The 27115-nt window shown below is 39.3% G+C and overlaps 1 protein-coding gene across 1 annotated transcript in view; it reads right to left on the reverse strand.

Annotated features, from left to right (window-relative positions):
* Positions 1 to 3164: 3164 nt before the first annotated feature.
* The window catches only part of cntn3a.2 (contactin 3a, tandem duplicate 2), a 145682-nt gene continuing 121731 nt past the window's right edge, over positions 3165 to 27115 (reverse strand). The window contains exons 21-23 of the mRNA XM_060937972.1: positions 18889 to 19001; positions 17558 to 17723; positions 3165 to 3650 (exon numbers count right to left, since the gene is read on the reverse strand). Of these exons, the coding sequence (XP_060793955.1) occupies positions 3553 to 3650; positions 17558 to 17723; positions 18889 to 19001 (377 nt within the window). The 3' untranslated portion in view covers positions 3165 to 3552. The remainder of the gene's footprint in view (positions 3651 to 17557; positions 17724 to 18888; positions 19002 to 27115) is intronic.

Here is a 27115-nt window from a genome sequence, read left to right on the forward strand (position 1 = left end):
CATATAATTAGACAAAACAAGTTGTGTTTGAGAAAGAGTTCATCTTCTGTTTGCAAATACTTTTATAATACAAGTATATGAGGCAAAAAAAAAATTCCAGTCATTATGATAACAGTATCAACAAATGTATTGTACATCCATATTAATGAACAAACCAACCAACCAACCAACCAACTCAAGCCATGACAAATTATAATCAAAATGTAATTTAACACAAATCACTTGTATTATGGACATAATTCTCCAGCAAATAGTTTTATTACAGTTGTTAAAAAAAAGCTACATATACACATAAAACAACTGGAAACATGCACGGCTACTGTACAGGAGGTGGGAATTGCTTTTCAATATGAAAATATTGTCCTGATCAAATGTCATCTCGCAGAGATTAAAGACATTCCAGTTATACAGATGTATCAAAAGAGTTGGTCAAATGTTTACACGTTTGACAAAATGTGCATCTACAACAGACAAAAGCACACATGCTAATTATCTTTTCAACACGCAAACAAACCCCCCCCCCCAAGTTTCAAGTTGTCGCATTCGTTCCTGAATGTTTTAATGAATATGGTCTTGGTAGCCATATTTTGCGTCACTTAAAATTTTAAACTTCATTTTCTGTTACAAAGACTACAATGGAGGCCATGAAACAAACAAACAAACAAACAAACAAACAAACAAACAAACAAACAAACAAACAAACAAACAAACTGATATAGCCATCAAATTTCAATAATGGAAATGAACAAAACAGCACTTTTATAACACAAAGGAATCAAGATCGTTTTTCCTTATGATGTAAACTACTGATTGTGCACATCTCTCTCTCTCTCTTGTTTTCTCTCACTCACACACAATTTAAAACATACCTGGCTAAAAAATGAGAAAAAGATGGAAAAGTCATCCCCAAACCATAACTGACATCATGCACCTATAATGTGAACAGCCATAATCAGAAACTGAATCAAAACTACACAGTGCTCCAAATCAAGGACAAAGGTATCAGACAGTCTTAACATATCGCAATGTGGCATTTACATCTGTAAGAATAACACATTCTTCTACTCAAAGAAGGCCAAAGAAGAGGGAATGTTCACCTGCATTCACTTTTTGTGCTGATTTTCATTTGACTTTAAAAATCGGAATCAGTGCTCAATGCAAAAACGGCTGCAAAATGCTGCACTTTACATGCCCAATGCTAAAGATCGTGGGCTTACTGTGATCAGCCTTCTTGCTATCTTCTCAAGAGAACACTGGGAATGTCTGCAGTTGAAATAAAAGGAGGAGGAAAAAAAGCTAAATATCTAAGCAGTTGAATTCCATGACAAAGTCAGCGGTTTGGTTCGAAGAAACTATCCTAAACTTTGAAAATCCTACAGAGCACTAATAAGTCTATTATTAAACACGGAGAGAACATGACACAAGTGTGACTCTGCCTACAGAGGCCTTATCCACCAAACGTCAGTGACTGTGTAAAGAGACCATTAGTCAGAGAAGCAACCCAAAGGCCAATTGTGAAGGAGCTGAAAAGATGCACAGTTCAGATGGGAGAAGTTGTTCACAGGAAAACCACTGCCCAGACATTTCACAAAACTGGGCTTTATTGAAAAATGGCAAGTAGGTGTGTAATGATACACACACACAAGACTCAATTAGATTCTTGATAGAGGCTTCAGGATTTCATTCAATTTTTGATTCTCAGAATATTTTGAACAAAATTATAATGAAAAAACCTTATGACTGAAAAGACTTCTATTTCTGAATAATAAACAATGCAAAACTATGTGCATTTTTATCTGGATAAAACAAAATAAACCAAACATTTCCACAATGCACATCATCACATTTTTCCATCACAATGTGTCATGTCACAGTGTGTCATGTCACAGTGCATCATTACACCCCTAATGGAAAGCCGTATGAAAATCCTGTTTAAAATTTTCCAAAAGGCATGTTCAATTTCTATGGCGTAGAAACCAAAATGTAACTTTTTGGTCTCAGCATAAAGCACTATATTTGGAGGAAATCCAACACTGCTCATCACCCTGATAACATTATCCCTACAGTGTAGCGTGGTGATGGTAAAATCATGCTGACAGTTATTCTTGGCTTCTTGGTTGCTTCTCTGAACACTGCGCTCTGTGAGATGTTCAAAGTTTGAAATTTTTTTAAAATAAACAAACCTTGATTGATATTTTTAAAGAAGTTTGTCTTGGATTTTCTTTTTGAATTTCTCCTAATTTGGATTTCCACCCACCAGCCATTCGCTATCATGGCGGCTCCCCTCCTTTTCGAACTGTTGCATTACAGTGCAACACAACACACTCAGAGGAAAGCGCTATCTACCCTCTTCCACATGCAGGAGCTCACAGATGTCCCTGATTAGCTAATGTTGCTGTGAGTGACAGGGCAATGAGTATAATCCCATCCCTCCCACCCAGACAGCACACTTGCTTGGCTCTCTGCCAAAGATGGCAAATTAGTTCCATTTCATGTACAGGTTGTAAGACTACAAAATGTGAAATAGTTTAAAGGGGTGAATACTTATGCAACACACCACACAATGACATACATTTGCACATAAAAACCAGTTCAACTCTCAGTCATATGCCTCAAAGGATGCCCTCTTTCTTCAGTAACAGGAAAAAAGTTACAGGCTGTTAGCTAACCAGAGGAAAATTCTTCTCTCTAAAAGGCCCTAACAAATCTGTTGCTATGATATAATGAAGCTTGGGAGGATAACGTCATATTATCATCTTATATTAATACTCTGGTGGCATCTGTAGACGAGACATTATAAGCTAATAATAAATTGTAAGCCTGCAACTCAATATTACACTGTGCTATATTTGTACATAACAAAACCCACTAACATAGTTCATGACACATAGCCATTGTTTCCACTAACCCAAAACAAATTGGTATCAGAAGACACACTGCTACATCCTCAAAGATAATGAAAGACTGAACAATAAAGGCTTGATGATGTAAAGTTAAATTAAAGATATGCAGCTATTGTATAGAAGGCACAGTGAAAATCATATTCTGAAAAATGGGTATGCAAAAGCTGCGGCGCACCAGTGATATGTAACAATATTGTATAAAAACACTGATTAAATTTACATTTTCATATCAAAAGTAATACAAAGCATGTTTGCACAAACAGTAGCTTAGCAGTGAAGGACATGACAAAAGACATGAACTACTTTGGCATGTAACATGGAAGTAAGGCATTTTGTTCTCCTCAAGGGTCATTGAGACCAGCTGGCAAATAGTGCATATGAGTCATGACATCCATGTACGGTACAAAAAAGTACGATCTAAATGTCTTCAGTCTATTGAAACACTTGCCTTGAGACCATAACATACACACAAAATCTGTAACTTTGAATTTCCTTGTCGGTTTTGTCAAATGCACACGATGTTGCCTCAGGTGAAATATGGGAAGGTTGGGAGATTTAAAAAATTGTTCCAATACACTGCTCTCATGATTTGTAAGGAATGAGCACACATGATCAACTCAATAAGTCTGTGGCAATACTAAAGTCCTTTTCACAAAGTTGGCCTCATGGCAGTTAATGCGATGATAAAAAGCAAGGACAGGGGGATGGCGGTCGGTTGCCATGCTCTTGAACCCCGTACGCTCATACCTGGAACACAGTAAAAGAGTGTTAACACATATCAAATAAATCAATTAATTTCACCTACATGAGTGATGACTTAGACTTTTATAAAGACTGTATTCATACAGTAATTCATACACATATATACTACATACATACAGTATATACATACTTTATTCATATGTTGTTTATAATTCTTTTTTTGTAATTTTGTTGCAATACTTGTTGGAGCATTACAAAGCTCCAACACAATACACTAATTCCTTGAAGACTAATATTATTTATCGTTATTTATCAGTAAGTGTTTGATATTATTCATCTTTATTCAGTACACTGTCAGAAATAGGGGTACAGTAAGAGCCCATTTCTGTCCCCAAAGGTACAATCTACACTGATGTACCACTTAGGGCACATTACTGATCCTTACGGTAACTATGTGCACCTTTTTAGGGACAAAAAGGTGTATGTGTATATATATATATATATATATATATATATATATATATATATATATATATATATATATATATATATGTTCCCAAGCAGTATCTAAAAGGGTACAAATAAGTACCTTAGTGGGTACCAGGCTTGAAGTACTAGAGTCCGACTCGTGCCCTAATTTTAAGGACTTGTGACTTGACTTGAATTTGAGCACTAATGACTCAGACTTGGACTCGGACTCGTGCATTAACTGCATTCAGACCCATAAATTGGAGACAAGGACTCTGATTTTTTCTTTTTTTTTGGTAATGTCATAATAATTTGGCATAAAATATTTATATCTACATTAATTTTTATACTAATTTCTTGCAAGAGAATGCACATTCACCTGTTCATATGTCATGTTCAGGAACAAACTAACGTTAATGGCACTAAAATGCCTGGAGAGAAGCCCCTAGGATTTACCACTTTGCTTATACAGACTTCTCGTGCAGTGGGAAAAAATGCACTGTTATGTGTTCCATATGTAGAAGAACTATCGAGGAGACGACGGAGACAACCTCCAACTTCAGTCGTCATTTGGCAAGACTCCATCCAGAGAAGTAAGTGACACGCTATGTTCATTGCCCTGTTGATAGCGGGACTTGGTGACCGATGAACTAGCTAGTGTTAACCCTCTCTCATGTTATTTGCCCTGTTGATAGTGGGCGGGGCTTGCTGAGCGATGAACAAGCTTTTTATCTGTAGCCTATTAACTAAAATGGGGCAGTCAAGCGGTAACGTTAGTCCAACACAGTAGCAGAGACGGTTTCACATAAAGGCAGCAACAGCCACCGTCAAATGGTGCGGTTGGAGTCTTGTTCTCGGACTCGACTCGAATCAATAGTGGACTTGACTTGGACTTGACTCGAAATTTTCTTTAATGACTTGGACTTGACTTGGACTCGAACACCAAGGCCTCGAGACTGGACTCGGATTCAAGGTTTAGTGACTCGACTACAACACTGCTTCTATTAAAAGTGCTTCTAATCCTATTCAAGTACTGCCCCAGTGACAAGCTGTACCCTAAAGGTACAATAATGTATTTTAATTTCTGAGAGTGTATTTGTACCTTATTAAAAACCACTAAGTAAAACCTTATCTTGTCATGTTGTTTTTGGTTTTGTCCAAAGACATGGATAAGCAGGTCCTACATACTTATATTTGCCAAATTACAATTTGCCAATTTTTTGAAAGATTTTTAATGAATAGTGAAAGTGCTTCTAATCCTATTCAAGTCACTAACAGTCATGAGTAATGCAGTGTGCTACATAGTATTATGAAGAACACTGATTCATTGTGACACTTATATTAAAACCTTTATAAGTTGGTAAGAAATTCATTAAATCTTTTTGTTCTACAGGACAGGTAAGAGATTCCAAAATGTTTTCAGCGGATTGTTACCAAATCACATATAATTATGATTTATGTGAACAGGCTAGAAAGTGTCACCCAATTGTCACCATTATCACAATGATAGCAGTAAGTATATTGTCAATCTAAACTCAAAATTGGTAGCAACATAAACACAATTGTGATATAAAGTGGGCCTGATTATAGCAATGCACCAACACATTTTAAATGTCACACCTCCTTTTACACTGCTCCACATACAGCCCCAAAAATACTGACATTTCTGACCAACAGAAAATAAACATTAAAAACTGACTTGCGCGCGTGCGCACACACACACACACACACACACACACACACACACACACACACACACACACACACACACACACACACACAAACATAAAAACCAAACAAAACAGCAATAAGGCAGAATAATATCAGCAAATTACACTTGCACTGGCATGAAAATAGTGTCCAATAATATGCTTTCCATATTTAAGTTTTTTTTTAAGTAGAGCAATGTTGTTTTTTTCTGTGGTACACTGGTATCAAAGTGATTAGTAAAGCCTCCCCTTGGAAGGAATAGCCTTCAATAAACCTTTTCCTCTAATATCTAAGGGTTGGGACACTTTAAATGGATTTGAGACTCCTTCATGTGAAATGCCCTCAGCTGATTTTCAAATCCACATACTGACCAATAACCAAGGCCACTGTGGTCCTGTAAGAAAAGAGCTCCAACACACTGATGATCCACTGCCATATTTTCTTTGTATGCCATCCCCTTTTTATGACAAATATACTCGTGGTGTACATGCTCATCCTTCTTCCTGGCAAGTTCTGAACTAATCTCATCTCATTATCTCTAGCCGCTTTATCCTGTTCTACAGGGTCGCAGGCAAGCTGGAGCCTATCCCAGCTGACTACAGGCGAAAGGCGGGGTACACCCTGGACAAGTCGCCAGGTCATCACAGGGCTGACACATACCGTAGACACAGACAACCATTCACACTCACATTCACACCTACGGTCAATTTAGAGTCACCAGTTAACCTAACCTGCATGTCTTTGGACTGTGGGGGAAACCGGAGCACCCGGAGGAAACCCACGCGGACACGGGGAGAACATGCAAACTCCACACAGAAAGGCCCTCGCCGGCCACGGGGCTAGAACCCAGACTTTCTTGCTGTGAGGCGACAGCGCTAACCACTACACCACCGTGCCGCCCCAAGTACTGAACAACATCATAATTCTCCATGAATGTTTTTTGAGGCACATATAATTTTTAATTCCTGGATAGGTTCCATATCCAGTGCAAACCTGACAGTAAAAAGTGGGTACTGAAAATGAATAAATGAATATATTTTTTTCATGTCCACTGGGCAGGTCAAAACCATCTGTCTAGTTTAGTGCTAAAAGCTCACTGTTTTATTCACAAGGGGATTTATGTTTGAGACCCCAACAGAAAGGACAATGTTTAATTTATTTCAGGTGTCAATTTTGCCATGATGAAAATGATAATGTAATAATAACTACTTATTAACTGTGTGCGAGGTCTTTATGGGAAAATATCAGACCGAGGTCTTGTCAGTACGGACCGAGCCGTAGGCAAGCAAGGTTAATAAGGAGTTTATTATATGGCTTTTTAAATTTCTAACATTAAAATAGACAGTCATTATAATGAGGCGTGACGCTGCTTTCAGTCACATCATATTTGTAATGTAGTTGAGTCACGCATGCAGAATAAACTGCTATCAGTTTCAAAACTGAATTTCTGTTAGTGGTTTCTGAACGCTCTTCATTGCTCATTTCTTGAATAACTCAATGACTCTAGTTTGTCTTTTGTGTTTTGGTTGTTTTTGATTCCGTTCTGGGGCAGCACGGTGGTGTAGTGGTTAGCGCTGTCGCCTCACAGCAAGAAGGTCCTGGGTTCGAGCCCCGGGGCCGGCGAGGGCCTTTCTGTGTGGAGTTTGCATGTTCTCCCCGTGTCTGCGTGGGTCTCCTCCGGGTGCTCCGGTTTCCCCCACAGTCCAAAGACATGCAGGTTAGGTTAACTGGTGACTCTAAATTGACCGTAGGTGTGAATGTGAGTGTGAATGGTTGTCTGTGTCTATGTGTCAGCCCTGTGATGATCTGGCGACTTGTCCAGGGTGTACCCCGCCTTTCGCCCGTAGTCAGCTGGGATAGGCTCCAGCTTGCCTGCGACCCTGTAGAAGGATAAAGCGGCTAGAGATAATGAGATGAGATGAGATGATTCCGTTCTGATTTCCAATTAATCTTTTTTTGTCGTTTTCTTTTTGTTTGTTTTTTTGTAACATTGAAAGCCTTGGAAAGAAAGTCCATAATCGCTCACAGGCATTATGGGAAAATTCTGCCCACCAAGGAACCAATCAGAGTGCACAATTTTACTGGAAGTTGCTTGTGCCATATAATAAGTACACTTATTGGTCACTTTAATTTGGAACAACTGTTCATTCATTCAATTATCCAATCAGAAAATGATGTAGCAGTAGGGTAATGCATAAAATCATGCAGATACAGGTCAAAAGCTTCAGTTAATGTTCATATAATGTGTGAAAAACAAAAAAAACATCCAGTGAGAGAGAAAGAGGCCAGAGGAGAATGGCCAGACTGGGTCAAGCCAACCCAAAGGTTACAGTAACTCCAATAACTATTCTTTACAACCATGGTGAGCAGAAAAGGATCTCAGAATGTACAACATGTCGGACCTCAGGTTCCACTCCAGTCAGACAAGAACAGGAATGTAAGGCTACAGTGGACACAGCGAAACTGAACATTGCCTGGTCACTCAACTGCCCAGTATTTCCTGTGCCCACTGGAGCTTCAGATTTCTATTCTGATGTGGTCAGTTGTTGCTGTAGCCCATCTGCATCAGGTTTGACATGATGTGTGTCCTAAGATGCATTTCTTCTAGCAGCTTGTTGCACCAGTAGAACCTAAGGTCTATTGTAGTCTAGTTTGAATGTAAAGGCTACAGTATGTTAAACGTCATAGTTTTAAGTAATAACTTAAAACTTTCAATTACCCTAGTAGGTGCCATAAAGAAAACTACTTTTAATGATTATAAATTCATCTTATTTCCTTTTTATTTTCGCAGGAGTATAATGATTTCTTTATGTCAGAAGTATTTTTGTGGTCGATCATCACTGGACATAAAGTACACTGTTTGATGGCACATATAAATGTTTGGGAGCAAATAGGATATTCATAGATCACAGCTCAAATTAAGATCATTGATAAGATACAACACAAAATGTGTGTGTAGCAGTGAGTGGAATTAGGCAAAAGCTGAGCCAAAACAGGCGAATGAGCTGGAAGGCTGCAACATCATTTGTTTTGATAAAATGTTTTGTTACATTACTGAACTACTGCCATGCCAAGGACTCAAGCTCAACAAAAAGCTCATTTGCAGTATTACACAGATTGTTACACCATATTTATTTATGTATTACAATCTAGTAAAACATAATGAAAAACATATATTACTCTCCCACATGTTGATTGCCTTCAATTTGTGGTTCATAATGATAATGGCAGGTATTGATGTATTGGCATAATAAAAATAATAATAAATAAATAAATAAATAAATAAATAAAAATTCTTCACCACACAATCTCCAAGGTCATACTCAGTGTTGCAATAATTGCTATGGTAAAATAATGATGTCACCTTCGCAACCATAGCAAAACTGTACGACAGTTAAAAAATTCTTTCATAGAAAATGTGTGGCCAATAAAAGGGTGCAAGGAGCTGTGAATTTGCTTATTATACACTATCCTTCAGGTTGACCTTTTCTTGAGTGAAAACAAGGCAGAAGCAGATAAACCATTCACATTGCTAACTTTATTATCTTATCTACTGCATTGCTAGTCTGACATTAACAAAACAGACTATGTATACTGATCAGCCATAGCATTAAAACCACTGAGATGTTTTGTGAATAACATTGATTATCTCATTCCAGTGGCATCTGTCAAGAGTTGATGTAAATTCGGCATCAAGTGAACAGTCAGTTCTTGAAGTTGATGTGTTGGAAGCAGGAAAAATCAGCAAGTGTAAGGATCTGAGTAACTTTGACAAAGGCCAAATTGTCCCCTCAATTTGGTCATGGCCAATTCCCACCCACCAGACAGCTGTCCCCTATCATGTCACAGCTACCAACCAGGAAGGGCAAAGGCTATCATATACTTCCACTAAGGTACTGGGATTTCACTCTCTTGCAACATCATTGGGATTTGAACTCATGATCTCCACCTGTTATATTGAATGCTTTTTGATTGCTCCATGAGGGAGCCTGATGAAGGACAAATTTGGGCTTTTTTTCACCTTTATTGGATAGGACAGTGTAGAGACAGGATAGGAAATGAGTGGGAAAGAGAGACGGGGAGGGATCGGGAAATGACCCCGGGTTGGAATCGAACCCGGGTCCCCGGACCCATGGCACGGCGCCCCCGAGGGACAAATTTGAAGGCTACTGTAGATGACTGGGTCTGAGTATCTCCCAAACAGCACACCTTGTGGGGTGTTCCCAGTATGCATTGGTTAGTGCCTACCAAAAGTGGTCCATGGAAGGACAACCAGTGAACTGATGACATGGTCATTGCCACCCAAGGCTCATTTATTCATGTGGGGAACAAAGGCTAGCTCGAACCCGGGTCCCCGGACCCATGGCACGGCGCCCTAGCCACCCGAGCCACGACGCCCCCGAGGGACAAATTTGAAGGCTACTGTAGATGACTGGGTCTGAGTATCTCCCAAACAGCACACCTTGTGGGGTGTTCCCAGTATGCATTGGTTAGTGCCTACCAAAAGTGGTCCATGGAAGGACAACCAGTGAACTGATGACATGGTCATTGCCACCCAAGGCTCATTTATTCATGTGGGGAACAAAGGCTAGCCCATCTGGTCCAATCCCATAGCTACTGTAGCACAAATTGCTACAGCATTAACAAATTGCTAAAATATTAATGCTGGCTATTATAGAAAAGTGACAGAATACACATTGTATTGCAGCTTGCTGTGTATGGAGCTGCATAGCTACAGACTGGTCAGAGTGTCCATGCTAACCCCTGTCCACCACTGACAGTGCCTACAATGGGCATGTAACCATCAGAATTGTACCATGGAGCAATGGAGTTGACTTGGTCTGATGAATCCTGTTTTCTTTGACAACATGTGGATGGCAGGGTGCATGTGCACTGCTTACCAGAAGAAGAGATAGCACCAGGATGCACTATGGGAAGAAAGCAAGCCAGCGGAGGCAGCGTGATGCACTGGGTAATGTTCTATTGGGAAACCTTGGGTCCTGGCATTCATGGGGATGTTACTTTGACACGTACCACCAACCTAAACATTGCTGCAGACCAAGTAAACCCCTTCATGGAACTGGTATTCCCTAATGGCAGTGGCCTCATTTCGTAGGATAAGGTATCCTGCCACCAGTGGCGGCTGGTAGTCTTTCAAACAGGGGAGGCTGGTCGGTTATGATATTTCCAGATTTTAAAAGAAAAAAGAAAAAACACATAAATTTTGCCCATACTCTTGCCTCTGATCTGGCTGATTGTTGGCAGGGTCACAAACTGTGAAATAACAGGTTCTTTTGGCCCATTAGCCTACTGTCCAATATACATGATGGTGGTGTTGGGGGGTATATTTTAACATTTTATATTTTAAAATTGTGGCATGTGGCATGTTGTTTAAAAATTGATCATTATTGAAAGCAGCTCTTTGTCAGGAACCTCAGCAGTAACAGCAGAGTGTTCTGGAATAGGCACAAGCACTGACCTTGGGGAGCCAAACATAGAGCTGGGTGCCACACATTTCATTCAATGACACTGTCCCTATATTTTACTTATTTTGACTGAGAAATGTTTTATTGACAATTTTGATAACCCTTCACTTTTAATCCAGGTCTGTAGTGTGAAATGTTCTCAGCTGTGTTTTTGTTTAAAAATGTTTTCCAAATTGTAGCTGTGTTTAATTCATATCCAGAGAAATATATATTCCAATATAATATACTCAGCATAAACATTTTAAATAGATTCTATATTTTTGGTCCATCCATGACATATTACTAAAGTAGCCTATTTACTGTTGTTGATGTGGGTCACTTGCTGTTAGCCAATTCACTTACTCGTACCAGGAGAGCTGAAAGGAATGAGTATTATTCCCTACCTTTTTCACCAAGTCAATTTGAGGCGTTGGTCTACCCTGCTCTTTAATTTAATTTTTTCCTCAAAAGGAAGACTGGCAAATGGCTTCGCCAAAATTAAATCAGCAATGCTTGGCATCCGTGCGCAGCTTTCTTGCTAGCTGACTAGCCCCCTCAAGTTCAAGTTCAGTCACTCAAATAAATGAAATTTCTGGAACTAAGATAGCAAACTTGACAACACTATATTTACACTTTATTTACAATGAAAATATATACAAACTAGAAAAGCTGGTAGAAACCGTATGTAATGAATGAAATCGAAATCTAAGCTGATCTCTTACAATACATCACACCACTTGCGAATCCGCACGGGACTGAACTGAAATTCACCGCTGCCTGTCTATATTTGAAACGAGCTGTCAATCAAAGAAAATATCCGGCCGCTTTCACCAATCACCAGTCTCCTCGCGGAAACTGCCATGTCCCTCCCACTGTGAGGCTCGGAGTCCGTAGGCGGGCATTTTTGCAGTATTTGTCCAATAACCGTCTTGTATTTTGAGATTGAAAAGCGCATAGCTCCCAAATGCCATTGAAGTCCACTGAGGCTGGGAGTCCATGGGTGGGCGTTTTCGCAGTATTTGTCCAATAATCGTATTGCATTTTGAGATTGAAAAGCGCATAGCTCCCAAATGCCATTGAAGTCCACTCAGGCTGGGCTGCATCGCGCTGTCATGAGGGGGAAAAACTCACGCGCGCATTAGGCGAACTGGGGAAAGTTATAACGGAATGATTTCGCACTGTAGTTGGGTTGAGCACATATATTTCTATGATTCTGGATCTGAAATAGCAATGTTATAAGGTCGGCTATAACATAAGCCTAGCGCAATTCATCCTACACGATGTTTGTCATTTTTAGAGGAGGCTGAGCCTCCCTCGTTGTCTTAGAGCAATCGCCCGTGCCTGCCACACTGCAAACATTGTTCAGGAATGGTTTGAGAAACATGACAAAGAGTTCAAGGTGTTGACTTGGCCTCCAAATCCCCCCAGATCTCAATCCAGTCAAACATCTCTGGGATGTGCTGGGCAAACATGTTTTATCCATGGAGGCCCCACCTCACAACTTACAAGACTTAAAGGATCTGCTGTTAATGTCTTGGTGCTTGACGCCACAGCACATCTTCAGAGGTTTTATGTAGACCATTCCTCAATGGGTCAGAGCTGTTTTAGCAGCACAAGAGTGACCTACACAATATTAGGCAGGTGGTTTTAATGATATGGCTAATCAGTTTAATTGTGCATTTAGCAATCTCAATAACATAACCCTCAATCTGATTGATGTAGCCTTATTGCAACACTGACTGAGGTGTGCAAGATTCCTTCTCAGCACATTTTCACATTGTTAACAGCTCAAGGTTGGCAGTGCAAGTCATTGTTCTTTACCTTTACTTCTGGGATTATCCCACTTGAGCCTTATATTGATTTTCAAGAATGGCATCCATGTGAAATCAGTGTACTGAAGGCACAAAATAGTATTTATAGGCATGGATTTTTGGGGGAAGTCTTGAAAGAATGCTCTCCAATATGATTGTATGCTTTCAATGACTCTGCAGACTAACGAACCTCATTCCATGCCTTTGGTTGCCTGGATACGTCTATAGCTGACTCTACCATGTTTAGAGTATTGAGAATCAAACTGCAAAATCCATGCATGTTTACAGTACATTTCTCCTGATTAAAACAAATTCAATTGTATTGTCTATTGCAGACTGTAAGTTAATAAATTTCCCTGGTAAAACTATCCTAACGTGCATCACATTTTTAATATAATATCAACAAACTGATGATTCAGTAATAGACTACTGAAATTCTGATAGTTTATGTGTACTTATGTGTACTTGTGGTTACAAAAGTATACATCTTTTTTACATGTCAATGTGATATTTTGTGAAAATAATTTGAAATGTAAAGGCAGCCAACTTTATTCGGGTAAACCTTCTGTCAACATGTACTAAAACTGTAAGCTGAAAATATTCTGTTCAAGTGCCTTAGTAAAGTGTTGGGCTATCACAGCCCAGCACAGCTTCACTGATCCTTTGGTATTGATTCTATAAGTCTCTGTACATTTATTAGAAGAATGAAACACCATTCTTCTCAAAGATAATCCCTCAGTTGATGTTTTGATGGCAGTAGAGACCTCTGGTGGATCCAAAATCCTGGTGCGGATTTGGGGGGGCGGCACCTGGCACGCACCTCTCCATCCAAAAAAGGAAAAAAAATAGTTTTAGTACATGGCTACTTGGAATTGTGACTTGTTCGTACTGCAGATACCGAGATATGCCCACTGTTTTTTTAATTAATAAGATTTTTTTAAATAAACAAAATAAATCGTTATATGGGATTGAGTTGAAGAGATTATGGTATAAATTTATATTTAATAGTAGGTCCTAGCTTAGTTTTTTTCGCTCGTGACACAAATGCAGTGAAAAGCAACCCAGGCGAGTCCTGTTGGATTTTAACAGGGTGTGGGAACTTCGTACATCGACATAATAACATACTGTAATCCCGGACTGCACTGTAGACTACATGTAAAGGGTGTGCACCATCCTTTTATGTTTATGGTATCGTTAACATGCATGTTCACAAGCCAAAGTGATAAGATGCTGCTGCAGGCTTACTGCGTACACATGTGTCAGCTGTCCGGCTACTGCTCGTATTCATTAACAGGGTATCCCTGTACTTACTATACCCTGTGTATGTACATGGTACATGTGCCGTTTTGGGGGTGAGCCTCACTTTGATTTTTACAACAGCGGCTGGATAGGTCTGTGAGAGCTGTTGAGTTTTGCAACGGCTCTGAAGAAAATCTGCTTGAGATCCCCTGAGTCTTGGGAACTAAGACTTATTATAGGACTTGTTCACATGCAACTCACACAACCATCATATCGTTATCTCAGTCTATTAGACTCAGGAGCTCAGATTGCAGTTACTGACTTTGTATTATAGACATTCAACTCTTGCAGTCTTTGTTTATAGTTATCTCAGTATTAAGCTCTGTCTTAAGTGGCCACTTATATTACCTCAGTTTACCTGGGTATATTCACTGTCTTATATGTACATTGAATGTCCTGAGCAGGAGCTCAGATTGCAGTTGCTAAAATAGTAATAATTTATTGATATAGGGTGTTTTGTGGTCAGTGTACTACACTGCAGTGTGTCATGTAATAATGCATTATATGACAATGCAACTTTCATAAATATTACCATATATCAGTTGTAATTATGTTCTATGCATATACCTGCAACTCTGAGAATATCATTTTCAGTGATTAATAAAATGGTTTTGAAAATTCCTACTTTTAAAACATATTTTTGATATGGTAATTTTCTTTAAGAGATTTCATTTACAACATGTCTCTGACAGCTCAAAATGCATCTCCGGGCATTTAAAAACTGCAGAGCTTCTGGGAGTCTCTGGCAGCCCCCGGACCCCCAGCCTTACTGGGTTGACGCCCCACCTTCCCATTTTCCTGAACCTGCCCCTGAAAATCTCCCATGATTTGAGATATGCTGACTGGGAAGGTCATAGCATATGATTATTATCATTATTTTCATACTCATCAAACCATTAAGTGAGTCCTCATCCCTGTGGACAGAGGCAGTGTCATCCTGGCAGAAATGTCTCCCATTTGCATCAGAGAAATGTCCCGAGTGGTGCAACAGAAAAGCCCTAATGTTTAGAGATCATGAGTTTGAATCCTGACGATGCCAAGATGACAAAACTGGCCATGCTCTCTGGGTGTGAGGGCTGGCACACTTGCTCTTCCGTGTCAATCACAGTGATACTAGCCAATTACAGGCATCTGTGAGCTCATGTTTGCAGATAAGGGTATTTTCGTCTGAGTGTGCTATGCTGCCCTGTGACACAGCATGAGTAGCAATTCAAAAAGATGTGGTTGGCTGACTTCACATCCTTCGGAGGAAACACACCTATTAGCCTTCACCTTCCCCAGATAATATGACAGGGAAGAGCTGGCTGGTGGGTGGGAGTCTTCAAGTGAGAAACAAATAAAAGGATAGAAATGTTTCATCAGAAGATAGACATGACTAGATAAGCACATACACCTCTATTTGTTTGGCATATTGGCACAACGTCAAAAGCGTAGTGATTTAATAGGCACGGCTTTTGAATCATGGAGTTTAATTTCTGTTTATATTATTATACACTCACAAATAATAATCATTTCCAGTGTACGTACACAAGGAAGACATGTATGCTAACTTTGTCCAGTCTAAGCTGAGCTAAATCCAAATTTGAATGTAGGGCTGATTATCACATGCTCAAATGAGTATTTTCATCATTTCATCATAATTTTCCAGTGCCAAAAAGAAAAATTATCAGGCAGTTGGATTTTTGGCCCAAACTGTCAAGATTTAGTTAAAATATTTTTTTTTCCTACATGCCGACTAATGATTTCTACTGAAATTATATATCTCCCTTTCATAAGGAAACAAACCCTGCATCATTTTTACCTTAACTAAGATTTCTGCACATCAGATATCATTAAAATGACACCATTCATTAGGTTCAGCTCTAAAAGCAAGACTGCATTCTGGGAAATGTTCTTTATATTTCTGGTCCCAGAATAAACTGAACAAATAATTGAAAAAGGAGTATCTAGGCCAGGAGTTGTGCAATCAGGATTTAATGAGCATACTTTAATTAAGTTTACGAGCTAGATGTGTAGCAACTTTTAAGATGATCAAATTAGATACATCCCCATAATAATAGGCACTGTGTTTAATTGTATTTTTTTTAACCATTGAAATAAGGAAAAGTACCAGAGTAAAATCAATATTTTAAACGAATTCTTAATTGATTGTTCAGCTTCATCTAAAAGCACAATGCTTCTCAAAGCATTTGTATTTAAAAAAAAAAGGGAAAAAAAGCCTATTAGTACTACTGGTAATATTCTGTGCCACTCTGAAAATGCCCAAGGGTTTATTTGTTTATAAGAAGTGCAAGGAGAAATCCAAGAGGACTGAAAATGTGAAGAATCTGCTGTGCAGTGCTGTTCTTGCCTCTAGTTTTGTCTGCTTGTACCTCAGTATGTAGGAGAAAGTTGAGATCAGGCAGAGATGGAGGGCAAGAGCTATAGATAGTTAATAAAGATCACACTACTTAGCCCAGCGGAGGATACAAGGTGTACACTGCAAACCTCAAATCACTGAGTGCTCATTTAGTGAGCCATATTAAATGCTGAGAGCTGCAATTCCTGTGAAGGGATTTGCCAGAATTTGCACCTGCTCTTTCTGCATGGTGGACATAATAAACCTGCGAACATTATGAGGTTAATTCTATGCTGTTTACTTTAACTCAAGGTATTTATGTTTATTATTTCTTTGATGCTATTCATTCTTTAAATTGCATGCTATGCTGCTGTGTCTGTGGGTGAGAAATGTAGCTAAATGTTATTCTGGCAGTGGCCTGTTACTTCTATACTTCAGCAACTCAAAAGATTAGATAAAGAGCTCTGATTATTTAAACAAACAAAGAAAAAAACAAATCAAAGAAAGAAAGAAACAAATAAATAAATAACATGCTTTTCCTACATACTGTTAAGTTAATGTCTATCTGGCATAAGCCATTAATGGCCAAGAAAACAAAGACTGTTTTCGAATTAGGTTAAATTGTGTTGTGAGTGCACAAAAATGCTTGTGTAGAGTTTAGTAATTGGTGAATTTTCAGCTTTTTCTCCTTTTAGCATAAACTGGGTGGTTCTAATCTTGGACATGGCTAGCCGAGGTTTTATCTAGCCTCGGTTTCATTTGACTAATGATTGATGTTAATGAGTGATACAAATGAGAGCAACTAATGAGTGATACTAACAATAAATCTAACTCTATTTAGGTTAAAACAAGGCTTCTTACTCAGTTTGTGAATGTTGATGGGCTCAGTGGGCATGCCGTCTCCGCTGTCGCTCAGAGCACAAATCTGAATGATGTAATTATCATCGGCAGGGAGGATGAGCTCCACAGAAGTAACGTTAGTGGTCACTGTGTTAACCTCAGTATGTCTGTTCCTTGTGTAAGAAACCTGGACAGTGGGACAACAAAAAAGGCATTCTGATTGCAATCACACCAATTCAGTCTTAAAGAAGTCAGATTCTCAGTATCATTATCATAATTATATGAGCTTATACCACAGTGCGGTTGAATGCTCGAATCTGATTGGTCAAAAGGTGTGCATTATTCTTATATAACAGCACAACTAGTTCAGGCTGTAACATGAATGATAGGTTAATATTAATGTACTCAATCAAATACATTATTGTTTCTATAGTAACAGATCATAGACAGGGTCTTGTGCAGCAGATGCTCCAAACAATCTAAGGCTAATAAACAGATTTAAAAATAGGTTGTTGTTTAACAAACTAATTCTTATAATTAATGATTTGGTTAAGATTTATGGAAGGAGTTACGCTTTCCGTTTTCTCAGTAAAATGACAGGCTGCACTTTTTGTGTGTGTGTGTGTGTGTGTGTGTGTGTGTGTGTGTGTGTGTGTGTGTGAGAGAGAGAGAGAGAGAGAGCAAGAGAGAGAGAGAGAGAAAAGAATTACTGTGAGTGAGAGAGACAGGCTTTGGAAGAATGAATCACAGGTATTATTATTATTATTATTATTATTATTATTATTATTATTATTATATCTATTTCAGAGTTGGCAACTTAAGTCAGTGATTTAAATTCAAAAGTAACACCAATATTAATGCAGGGAAAGAGTATCTACAGCCCAAAGCATGAATTTAAGCATGGCGTACTGTGGTTATATCAAACTGTCAGACAGTAGCACTGGACTTAATGCTGTTCCTTACTCAAGATGATATTGCACAAGAAAACTGGGCTTAAGTCCAGGGTTAGAACTGTGCCTCACAGACTTGCATTTGTCTTTGGCAACTCCACCCCACTCATATAAATCCCGTGAAACTGTAAATAAGGCTTAAGTCTGAGGTCTGTATACCAACGTGTGTGTGTGTGTGTGTGTGTGTGTGTGTGTGTGTGTGTGTGTGTGTGTGTAAAACTCATCTCTGAATACGATCCAGAGATATTAAGTATAACAGTATTTTTGATTGTTACTCAATTTTGCTATAATCCAAAAGCTGGAAACTCCTTTTTGATCTATTGACTTTTTTTTTCCACGGTTATTTTCCCCTGTTGTGTTCCTGGTATGTACATTTGTTGTACATAGAATATACGATCTTACCTTATACCCAGTGACCTCTGACTCCATCTCCATGGTGACTACAGGGTCCCAGTGGACAGTCAGCTTTGAGCCAATCAGATTCCATTCCACATTCACTGGTGCCTGTCCTGGCGCTAAGGGAAAAGGACACTAATCAATGACCTTTATAGCTGACTGATCTACGACTTAAGAATTTATATAGAAAACAGTCCAAAATACTCCAGTATATGTGGTGCAAATAATAACAACACTGCTTTAATTGCACTGTCTACTAATAGTATTCTTTCATGATATACAGATGTGTGTATGGAATTAGAACATAACCACAAAGAGGGATATAACTAGATACAAACATGCTCATGAACATCAATAAAATGCTATTTTAAAAATGTTCTGCTTGTGACATAAGCAATGAGAATGTAAATGAGGAGGAATCAGTAATGAATCAAAGACCCATCTGAATTTTGGCAATACTTTGGTTAAAAATTAGATTACCGTAGTGTCCTTACACCATGTTTTGAGGAAAAACATGTTAAACAGTGGTGGCTACATGATATTTACTGAAGTAAGTGTTCAAATCGTAAAAGAATAGTTTTAGGGAAGCCTTTTCCGACACTTTTCCCACTGCATTTTTCAGTAAATCTCAAAGAGAGGTCCATTTGGTATAAGTGCAGTACTGTAATACAGGATGGGCATTATTTTATTCCCTATGTGGAGTGCACATGTACTGAACAGAAAACAATTTGCAATTTATCAATTTGTGTGCAGGTGGGGATTAAATAAAACATCTCATCTCATTATCTGTAGCCGCTTTATCCTGTTCTACAGGGTCGCAGGCAAGCTGGAGCCTATCCCAGCTGACTATGGGCGAAAGGCGGGGTACACCCTGGACAAGTCGCCAGGTCATCACAGGGCTGACACATAGACACAGACAACCATTCACACTCACATTCACACCTACGGTCAATTTAGAGTCACCAGTTAACCTAACCTGCATGTCTTTGGACTGTGGGGGAAACCGGAGCACCCGGAGGAAACCCACGCGGACACGGGGAGAACATGCAAACTCCGCACAGAAAGGCCACGGGGCTCGGCCACGGCCACGGGGCTCGAACCCAGACCTTCTTGCTGTGAGGTGACAGCGCTAACCACTACATCACCGTGCCGCCAAAATAAAACATATCCGTCAAATGCATTTTCCCTATCTATCTATCTATCTATCTATCTATCTATCTATCTATCTATCTATCTATCTATCTATCTATCTATCTATCTATCTATCACACACACACACCTCAGTCAGTTTACCTCTTTGCTCAGTCTAGTTTTGTGCTATTCACATACATGAACTTTGTTCAGGCTTATTCTGATTTTGCTCCCTTGTTTAACACCCCCCCCCCCCCCCCCCACCTTGCCATGCCGCATTGGAAATAGATCTTGTTTCACAGTTTTGACCTTTTGCTTTGATTTTTTTTTTGATTACCCATGCATACCATTTTTTTCTGACATTCTGTGAATAACTCATGTTTGTTGGTTTTTAACCTACAGATGGTTCCATTAAGTTTGCTGAACTGTGACAGTATGACAATCTGACAAATTTTGCATGACTAGAAATAGTGGTTTTTTTAATTATTATTTATTAATTGTTCAAAAAACTTCAAACAGCCTTGTGCATTCTACAAGCCTTATGAAGATTAAATTGTCAAACAACATCAAAATGAGCACACAAATTATGACCTGGTTTCACAAATTATGATTTGGATTAACTGTTGTATACTGTACATGCCCCAATTTACTCTGCTACACACTTAATTTGCATGAAACATGCTATGATTCATGCAGGTTTTGCAATAATAAATGAAAACACTCAGCAGGCTGTGATCATCCAAGAAAAAAAAATCAAGACAGAAAAAATGAAATGATCTTTATTTTCAGCAACCTGAAAATAAAGATTTTTTTTGTGTCCTTAAAACCATAAAACCTGTGCACATAACACAAAATGAAAACATAAAATACAATATCATCAACTGTTTATACAGTTTCTGCAGAGGAAAGGATGGTGCAAGAGTGATTGATCTTTGTCAAGACTTTCTTTTTTACTGAAGTTAATGGTTCTATTTCACATCACCAAACCACCAAGAGTGGTGTGGAACATCTGGATTCCTCCTGGTGTGTGTGTGTGTGTGTGTGTGTGTGTATACAGTACCAGTCAAAAGTTTGGACACCCCTACTCATTCATAGGATTTTCTATATTTTGACTATTTTCTACATTGTAGAACAATACTGAAGACATCGAAACTATGAAATAACATACGAAACATATATGGAATTATGTGGCAAACAAAAAAACTGTTAAAAAATAAATAATTTGTTTCATATTTTAGATTCTTGAACCTATCCACTGTTTACCTTGATAATGCTTTGCGCACTATTTGCATTATCTTAACCAGCTTCATGAGGTAGTCACCTGGAATGCTTTTCAATTAACAGGTGCCTCGTCTAAAGTTAATTAGTGCAATTTCTTGCCTTCTTAATGTATTTGAGATCAAACAGTAAATAGTACATAATAAAAAATACAGTAAATAGCCCGATTCCACAACTGTAGTAATCCATATTATGTCAAGAACTGCTCAACTAAGTAAAGAGAAATGACATCCATGATTACTTTAAGACATGAAGTGTTAATAAAAATAAAGAAAAGCCAGTAGATTAGAAGGTGTGTCCAAACTTTTGACTGATGCTGTATGTGTAGGCTACATAATATTAGGCCCTGTCCACACGGCAATGGATTCAGGTGACTCCGATACAATTGCTTATCGTTTCGGCCTGGCGTCCACACGGCACCGGCGTTTTGGGTGCCCAAAACGCAATCTTTTTAAGAACGGGTTCCAGAGTGGAAAGATCTGGCAACGTTGCCGTTGTAAAGTCGTCTGGATGAGTAGAACGGATTTGTTTATGATGATGTCACAACCACATGACTGTGAGTGCTTCACGCCGGGTAGAAGTGTAACGAACTCGATGCGAGTTGTCAACAAATCCTATAACTTGGTTCATGAAACGCGCTTACAAAATATTTTCACTGTGAATATTTATTGTGTAATGGTGCAAAGTGAGAGAGAGAGAGAGAGAGAGAGACTCTGCGCAGAGTCAATCCCGCCAGCAAAAATAGGGAAAAAAAGGAGCGATCTCACCTCTTCAGATATTGGTTTAAGTCCTACAATACATTCCTCAAAAAGGGCGTAGAAGAGCAAATTAATCCATCAACGTGTAGCATTCAATTTATTCCGGACCATTAAAGATGCCGCCTTCCGCGTAGAATCATACATCATCCTCGCCGCCATATTGGATAGGTCAAAGCGGAGAATAAAGATTCATGTGCTGCGTTTAACTGTACCAACAGGTTTACCGTCCAAACGAGATCACATGGGATTACCTTTCACAGGTGAGAAACAACAAATTAATCCATCAACATGTAGCATTCAATTTATTCCGGACCATTAAAGACGCCGCCTTCCGCGTAGAATCATACGTCATCCTTGCCGCCATATTGGATAGGTCAAAGCGGAGAATAAAGATTAGCTGCGTTTAACTGTACCAACAGGTTTTCTGTCCAAACGAGATCACATGGGATTACCTTTCACAGGTGAGACTGGAAAAATACTTTTCATTGTATTTGGTCATTATAATGTAATTTTATGAACAGATTTTCCTGACTTTGTGGCTAATATGAAGTCTCGCGCATAATAGTTTATGCGCATGCGTCCTTACTTCTTCTATTGTTCTGGTGTCTCCAAAGGGACCGTCTTACAGCGCCCCTAGAGGTGTGGCATGTGTGTTGCATCGTTTTCAGCAAGCGTTGCGTTGACATATGGACCTGATATTTTACTGATCGTTGCCCATTTGGACGCGATATATTTTTAAATAACATCTCGTTGCCGTTGTCGTGTGGATGTAGCCTTGCTTAGTCTTGAGTCATTTCCCCTCATTAGCATTACTACACTGCATTTAAGTAGTTACTCACTGTTCTCTGTTTGCTGTGTTTATCCCTACAGGCTTTGCCTGTGCTATGATTTTCTCAGTAAGTTTGGTGCCATGTCAGTTCTTCCTTTGCATTTTCTCCTTTGAATATACAGTGGTGCTTGAAAGTTTGTGAACCCTTTAGAATTTTCTATATTTCTGCATAAATATGACCTAAAACATCATCAGATTTTCACACAAGTCCTAAAAGTAGATAAAGAGAACCCAGTTAAACAAATGAGACAAAAATATTATACTTGGTCATTTATTTATTGAGGAAAATGATCCAATATTACCTATCTGTGAGTGGCAAAAGTATGTGAACCTCTAGGATTAGCAGTTAATTTGAAGGTGAAATTAGAGTCAGGTGTTTTCAATCAATGGGATGACAATCAGGCGTGAGTGGGCACCCTGTTTTATTTAAAGAACAGGGATCTATCAAAGTCTGATCTTCACAACACATGTTTGTGGAAGTGTATCATGGCACGAACAAAGGAGATTTCTGAGGACCTCAGAAAAAGCGTTGTTGATGCTCATCAGGCTGGAAAAGGTTACAAAACCATCTCTAAAGAGTTTGGGCTCCACCAATCCACAGTCAGACAGATTGTGTACAAATGGAGGAAATTCAAGACCATTGTTACCCTCCTCAGGAGTGGTTGACCAACAAAGATCACTCCAAGAGCAAGGCGTGTAATAGTTAGTGAGGTCACAAAGGACCCCAGGGTAACTTCTAAGCAACTGAAGGCCTCTCTCACATTGGCTAATGTTAATGTTCATGAGTCCACCATCAGGAGAACACTGAACAACAATGGTGTGCATGGCAGGGTTGCAAGGAGAAAGCCACTGCTTTTCAAAAAGAACATTGCTGCTCATTTGCAGTTTGCTAAAGATCATGTAGACAAGCCAGAAGGCTATTGGAAAAATGTTTTGTGGATGGATGAGACCAAAATAGAACTTTTTGGTTTAGATGAGAAGCGTTATGTTTGGAGAAAGGAAAAAACTGCATTCCAGTATAAGAACCTTATCCCATCTGTGAAACATGGTGGTGGTAGTATCATGGTTTGGGCCTGTTTTGCTGCATCTGGGCCAGGATGACTTGCCATCATTGATGGAATAATGAATTCTGAATTATACCAGCGAATTCTAAAGGAACATGTCAGGACATCTGTCCATGAACTGAAGCTCAAGAGAAGGTGGGTCATGCAGCAAGACAATGACCCTAAGCACACAAGTCATCCTACCAAAGAATGGTTAAAGAAGAATAAAGTTAATGTTTTGGAATGGCCAAGTCAAAGTCCTGACCTTAATCCAATTGAAATGTTGTGGAAGGACCTGAAGCGAGCAATTCATGTGAGGAAACCCACCAACATCCTAGAGTTGAAGCTGTTCTGTATGGAGGAATGGGCTAAAATTCCTCCAAGCCAGTGTGCAGGACCGATCAACAGTTACCGGAAATGTTTAGCTGCAGTTATTGCTGCACAAGGGGGTTACGCCAGATACTGAAAGCAAAGGTTCATATACTTTTGCCACTCACAGACATGTAATATTGGATCATTTTCCTCAATAAATAAATGACCAAGTATAATATTTTTATTTCATTTGTTTAACTGGGTTCTCTTTATCTACTTTTAGGACTTGTGTGAAAATCTGATGATGTTTTTGGTCATATTTATGCTTGAAATATAGAAAATTCTAAAGGGTTCACAAACTTTCAAGCACCACTGTACCTCAGTCCTCACCACCAAGAGCACTTGTAGCTATCTACTCCTTCTTGGATAGGAGTGCAGTAGAATAGGTAGACCCTACATTTTAAAACAAGAGGTTCTATATCAAATCTTTCTCATTCCAAAAAAAGCATGGTGGATTTTGTCCAATTCTAGATCTGATGGAGTTGAGCTAGAGTCTTGAATCAGAGTTGAAGGTCTTCTGAAGACCTTGCCTTTAAGAGTGGCAGTAATAGGTCAAGCAGGACTGGTTCACATCCCTGGACCTGTTCAATGATTTGTGTTTGTATTGCCTCAAAAGATGCTTTTAAAGGCTTGCCTACCAAAGAACATGCATTGCAAATCAAAGTCCTGCCATTCAGTCTCTCTCAACACTTATGCAGGCAGCCTTAGCTCCTCAGAGACCCAAGGGAATTACCACTGTAGTGATAATTGAGTCTTGCTATCCTCAGCAAGCTGGTACTGCACATGGCATCCTGGCTGAATCTGACTGGAACGTGTAATATCTTCCATACATTAGGGTTAGAGGGTGTCTAGTGTTCTGAATGAATAAATGGCCAATTTCAGGCCAAGTGCTGTATTGTGCATGAGGATGATGGATGTGGCTTATAAAAGCCAGTAGACCAAGAACAGCAGTATAGACTAGCTAAGGCTGCCTCAAAACACTTGTAGCACTACACTGAGGCTGAAGTGTAGGAGACCGAATGGGAAAGCCTGTCCTTGGAAGGCTAACCTTACAAAAATCTGTCTTCTGGAATGATGGAGACCTGGAATGAAGCATTAACACAAGTCCAGTGATATGAACCGATCCCGTGGTTGCACGTCTTGAACAAACTTAGCATTTGAAAAGGATGGGCTAGAATTGCAGGGGGCATGAACTGCAAGGTCTAAAGTGATTATATGAGTTACTATATCCTTCCTGGCAGCTCAAACCAATCTGGCATTTTCCTTTAACCTCTCTTATCAACAAGGCGTTTCCACCCACAGAAGTCCTGCTCACTCAGTGTTGCTGCCACATAATTGGCTGATTTAGTAAATGCATAAATGTGCAGGTGTTTCTCATAAAGTGGATAGTGAGTGTATACAATATATAATTAACTGTTATTCCACAAAATCGAGTCATGTATGAGCTGACAGCCAACAAGGCATGTCGTGCCGAGTTGGTTATAAGCCATGGATGACGAAATTGAGTGGAATAAATGTACTATTATATCCACATTCACTGGATTTTGAGAAACAGAGCATTTTTATTTTTAGCAAATTTGATAAAAACTTTATACAAAACATCCGACAAAATAATTTCTGCTTAGAATGGAAACAAACCGGAGAAATGACAGTAGCAATTTGTGAAAAATGCTATAATAATAATTCTTGAAAAAAAACAAAGATCCGTTCTTACCATCAAATACTTTTATTCCATTTTTTTTTTCATTTTTTAAATTTTTTGGGGTTTCATTTTTTAGTAGAGTTTTAGTTTCGTCCTTGGTTGGTTCAGCAACATGCTCAGCCATTTTGTTTTTCTCTACTCACAGTATATGAGCTGATAGCCTCGTAGTAGAGTAGCCAATCAGAGCGTGTGATTGCTCATATCCAGTGAATGTGGATAGAATAATAATCTCATCTCATCTCATCTCATTATCTCTAGCCGCTTTATCCTTCTACAGGGTCGCAGGCAAGCTGGAGCCTATCCCAGCTGACTACGGGCGAAAGGCGGGGTACACCCTGGACAAGTCGCCAGGTCATCACAGGGCTGACACATAGACACAGACAACCATTCACACTCACATTCACACCTACGGTCAATTTAGAGTCACCAGTTAACCTAACCTGCATGTCTTTGGACTGTGGGGGAAACCGGAGCACCCGGAGGAAACCCACGCGGACACGGGGAGAACATGTAAACTCCACACAGAAAGGCCCTCGCCGGCCCCGGGGCTCGAACCCAGGACCTTCTTGCTGTGAGGCGACAGCGCTAACCACTACACCACCGTGCCGCCCCTAGAATAATAATATGTATAACAATAAATACCAATTTTCTCAGACTCTCCCAAATTAGACAGAGAATGTTGATGGCTATTCCACAAACACAAGCGTTCTTTTTTCAAGCCATTCCTTTGTACCTTTTCCCCTGTGCTTTGGCTCCTTGTCCTGCTGGAACATAAAATTTCACCCTGACTCTCAGTCTGGAAGGATGGTCTGATCTTAGTAGTGTCTGGGTTGTGCTGTATTTTTTTCTACTTTGTTATAATGGATTTCACTCCTACAAGGTTCAAAGCATTACTAATCTTTTTATAGCCTTCTCTGGCGTTTTTCCTCCTGACAACTTCATCTCAATGGTTCACAGGCAGTTGCTTGGTCCTCATAACAGCAGGACTAATCTGATCTGCTGTTTCAGCCGTGAGACTTCGCAAAGTAAGTGATATTTATTGTGAAACTGTACAACTGGGCATTTGAAATGAACATGTGTATTTTGACATATTTACTGTGTAAGGAAAACAAAATACTAG

Source organism: Neoarius graeffei, chromosome 13 (genome assembly GCF_027579695.1).
Source record: "Neoarius graeffei isolate fNeoGra1 chromosome 13, fNeoGra1.pri, whole genome shotgun sequence".
In the NCBI taxonomy this organism is placed as follows: domain Eukaryota; kingdom Metazoa; phylum Chordata; class Actinopteri; order Siluriformes; family Ariidae; genus Neoarius; species Neoarius graeffei.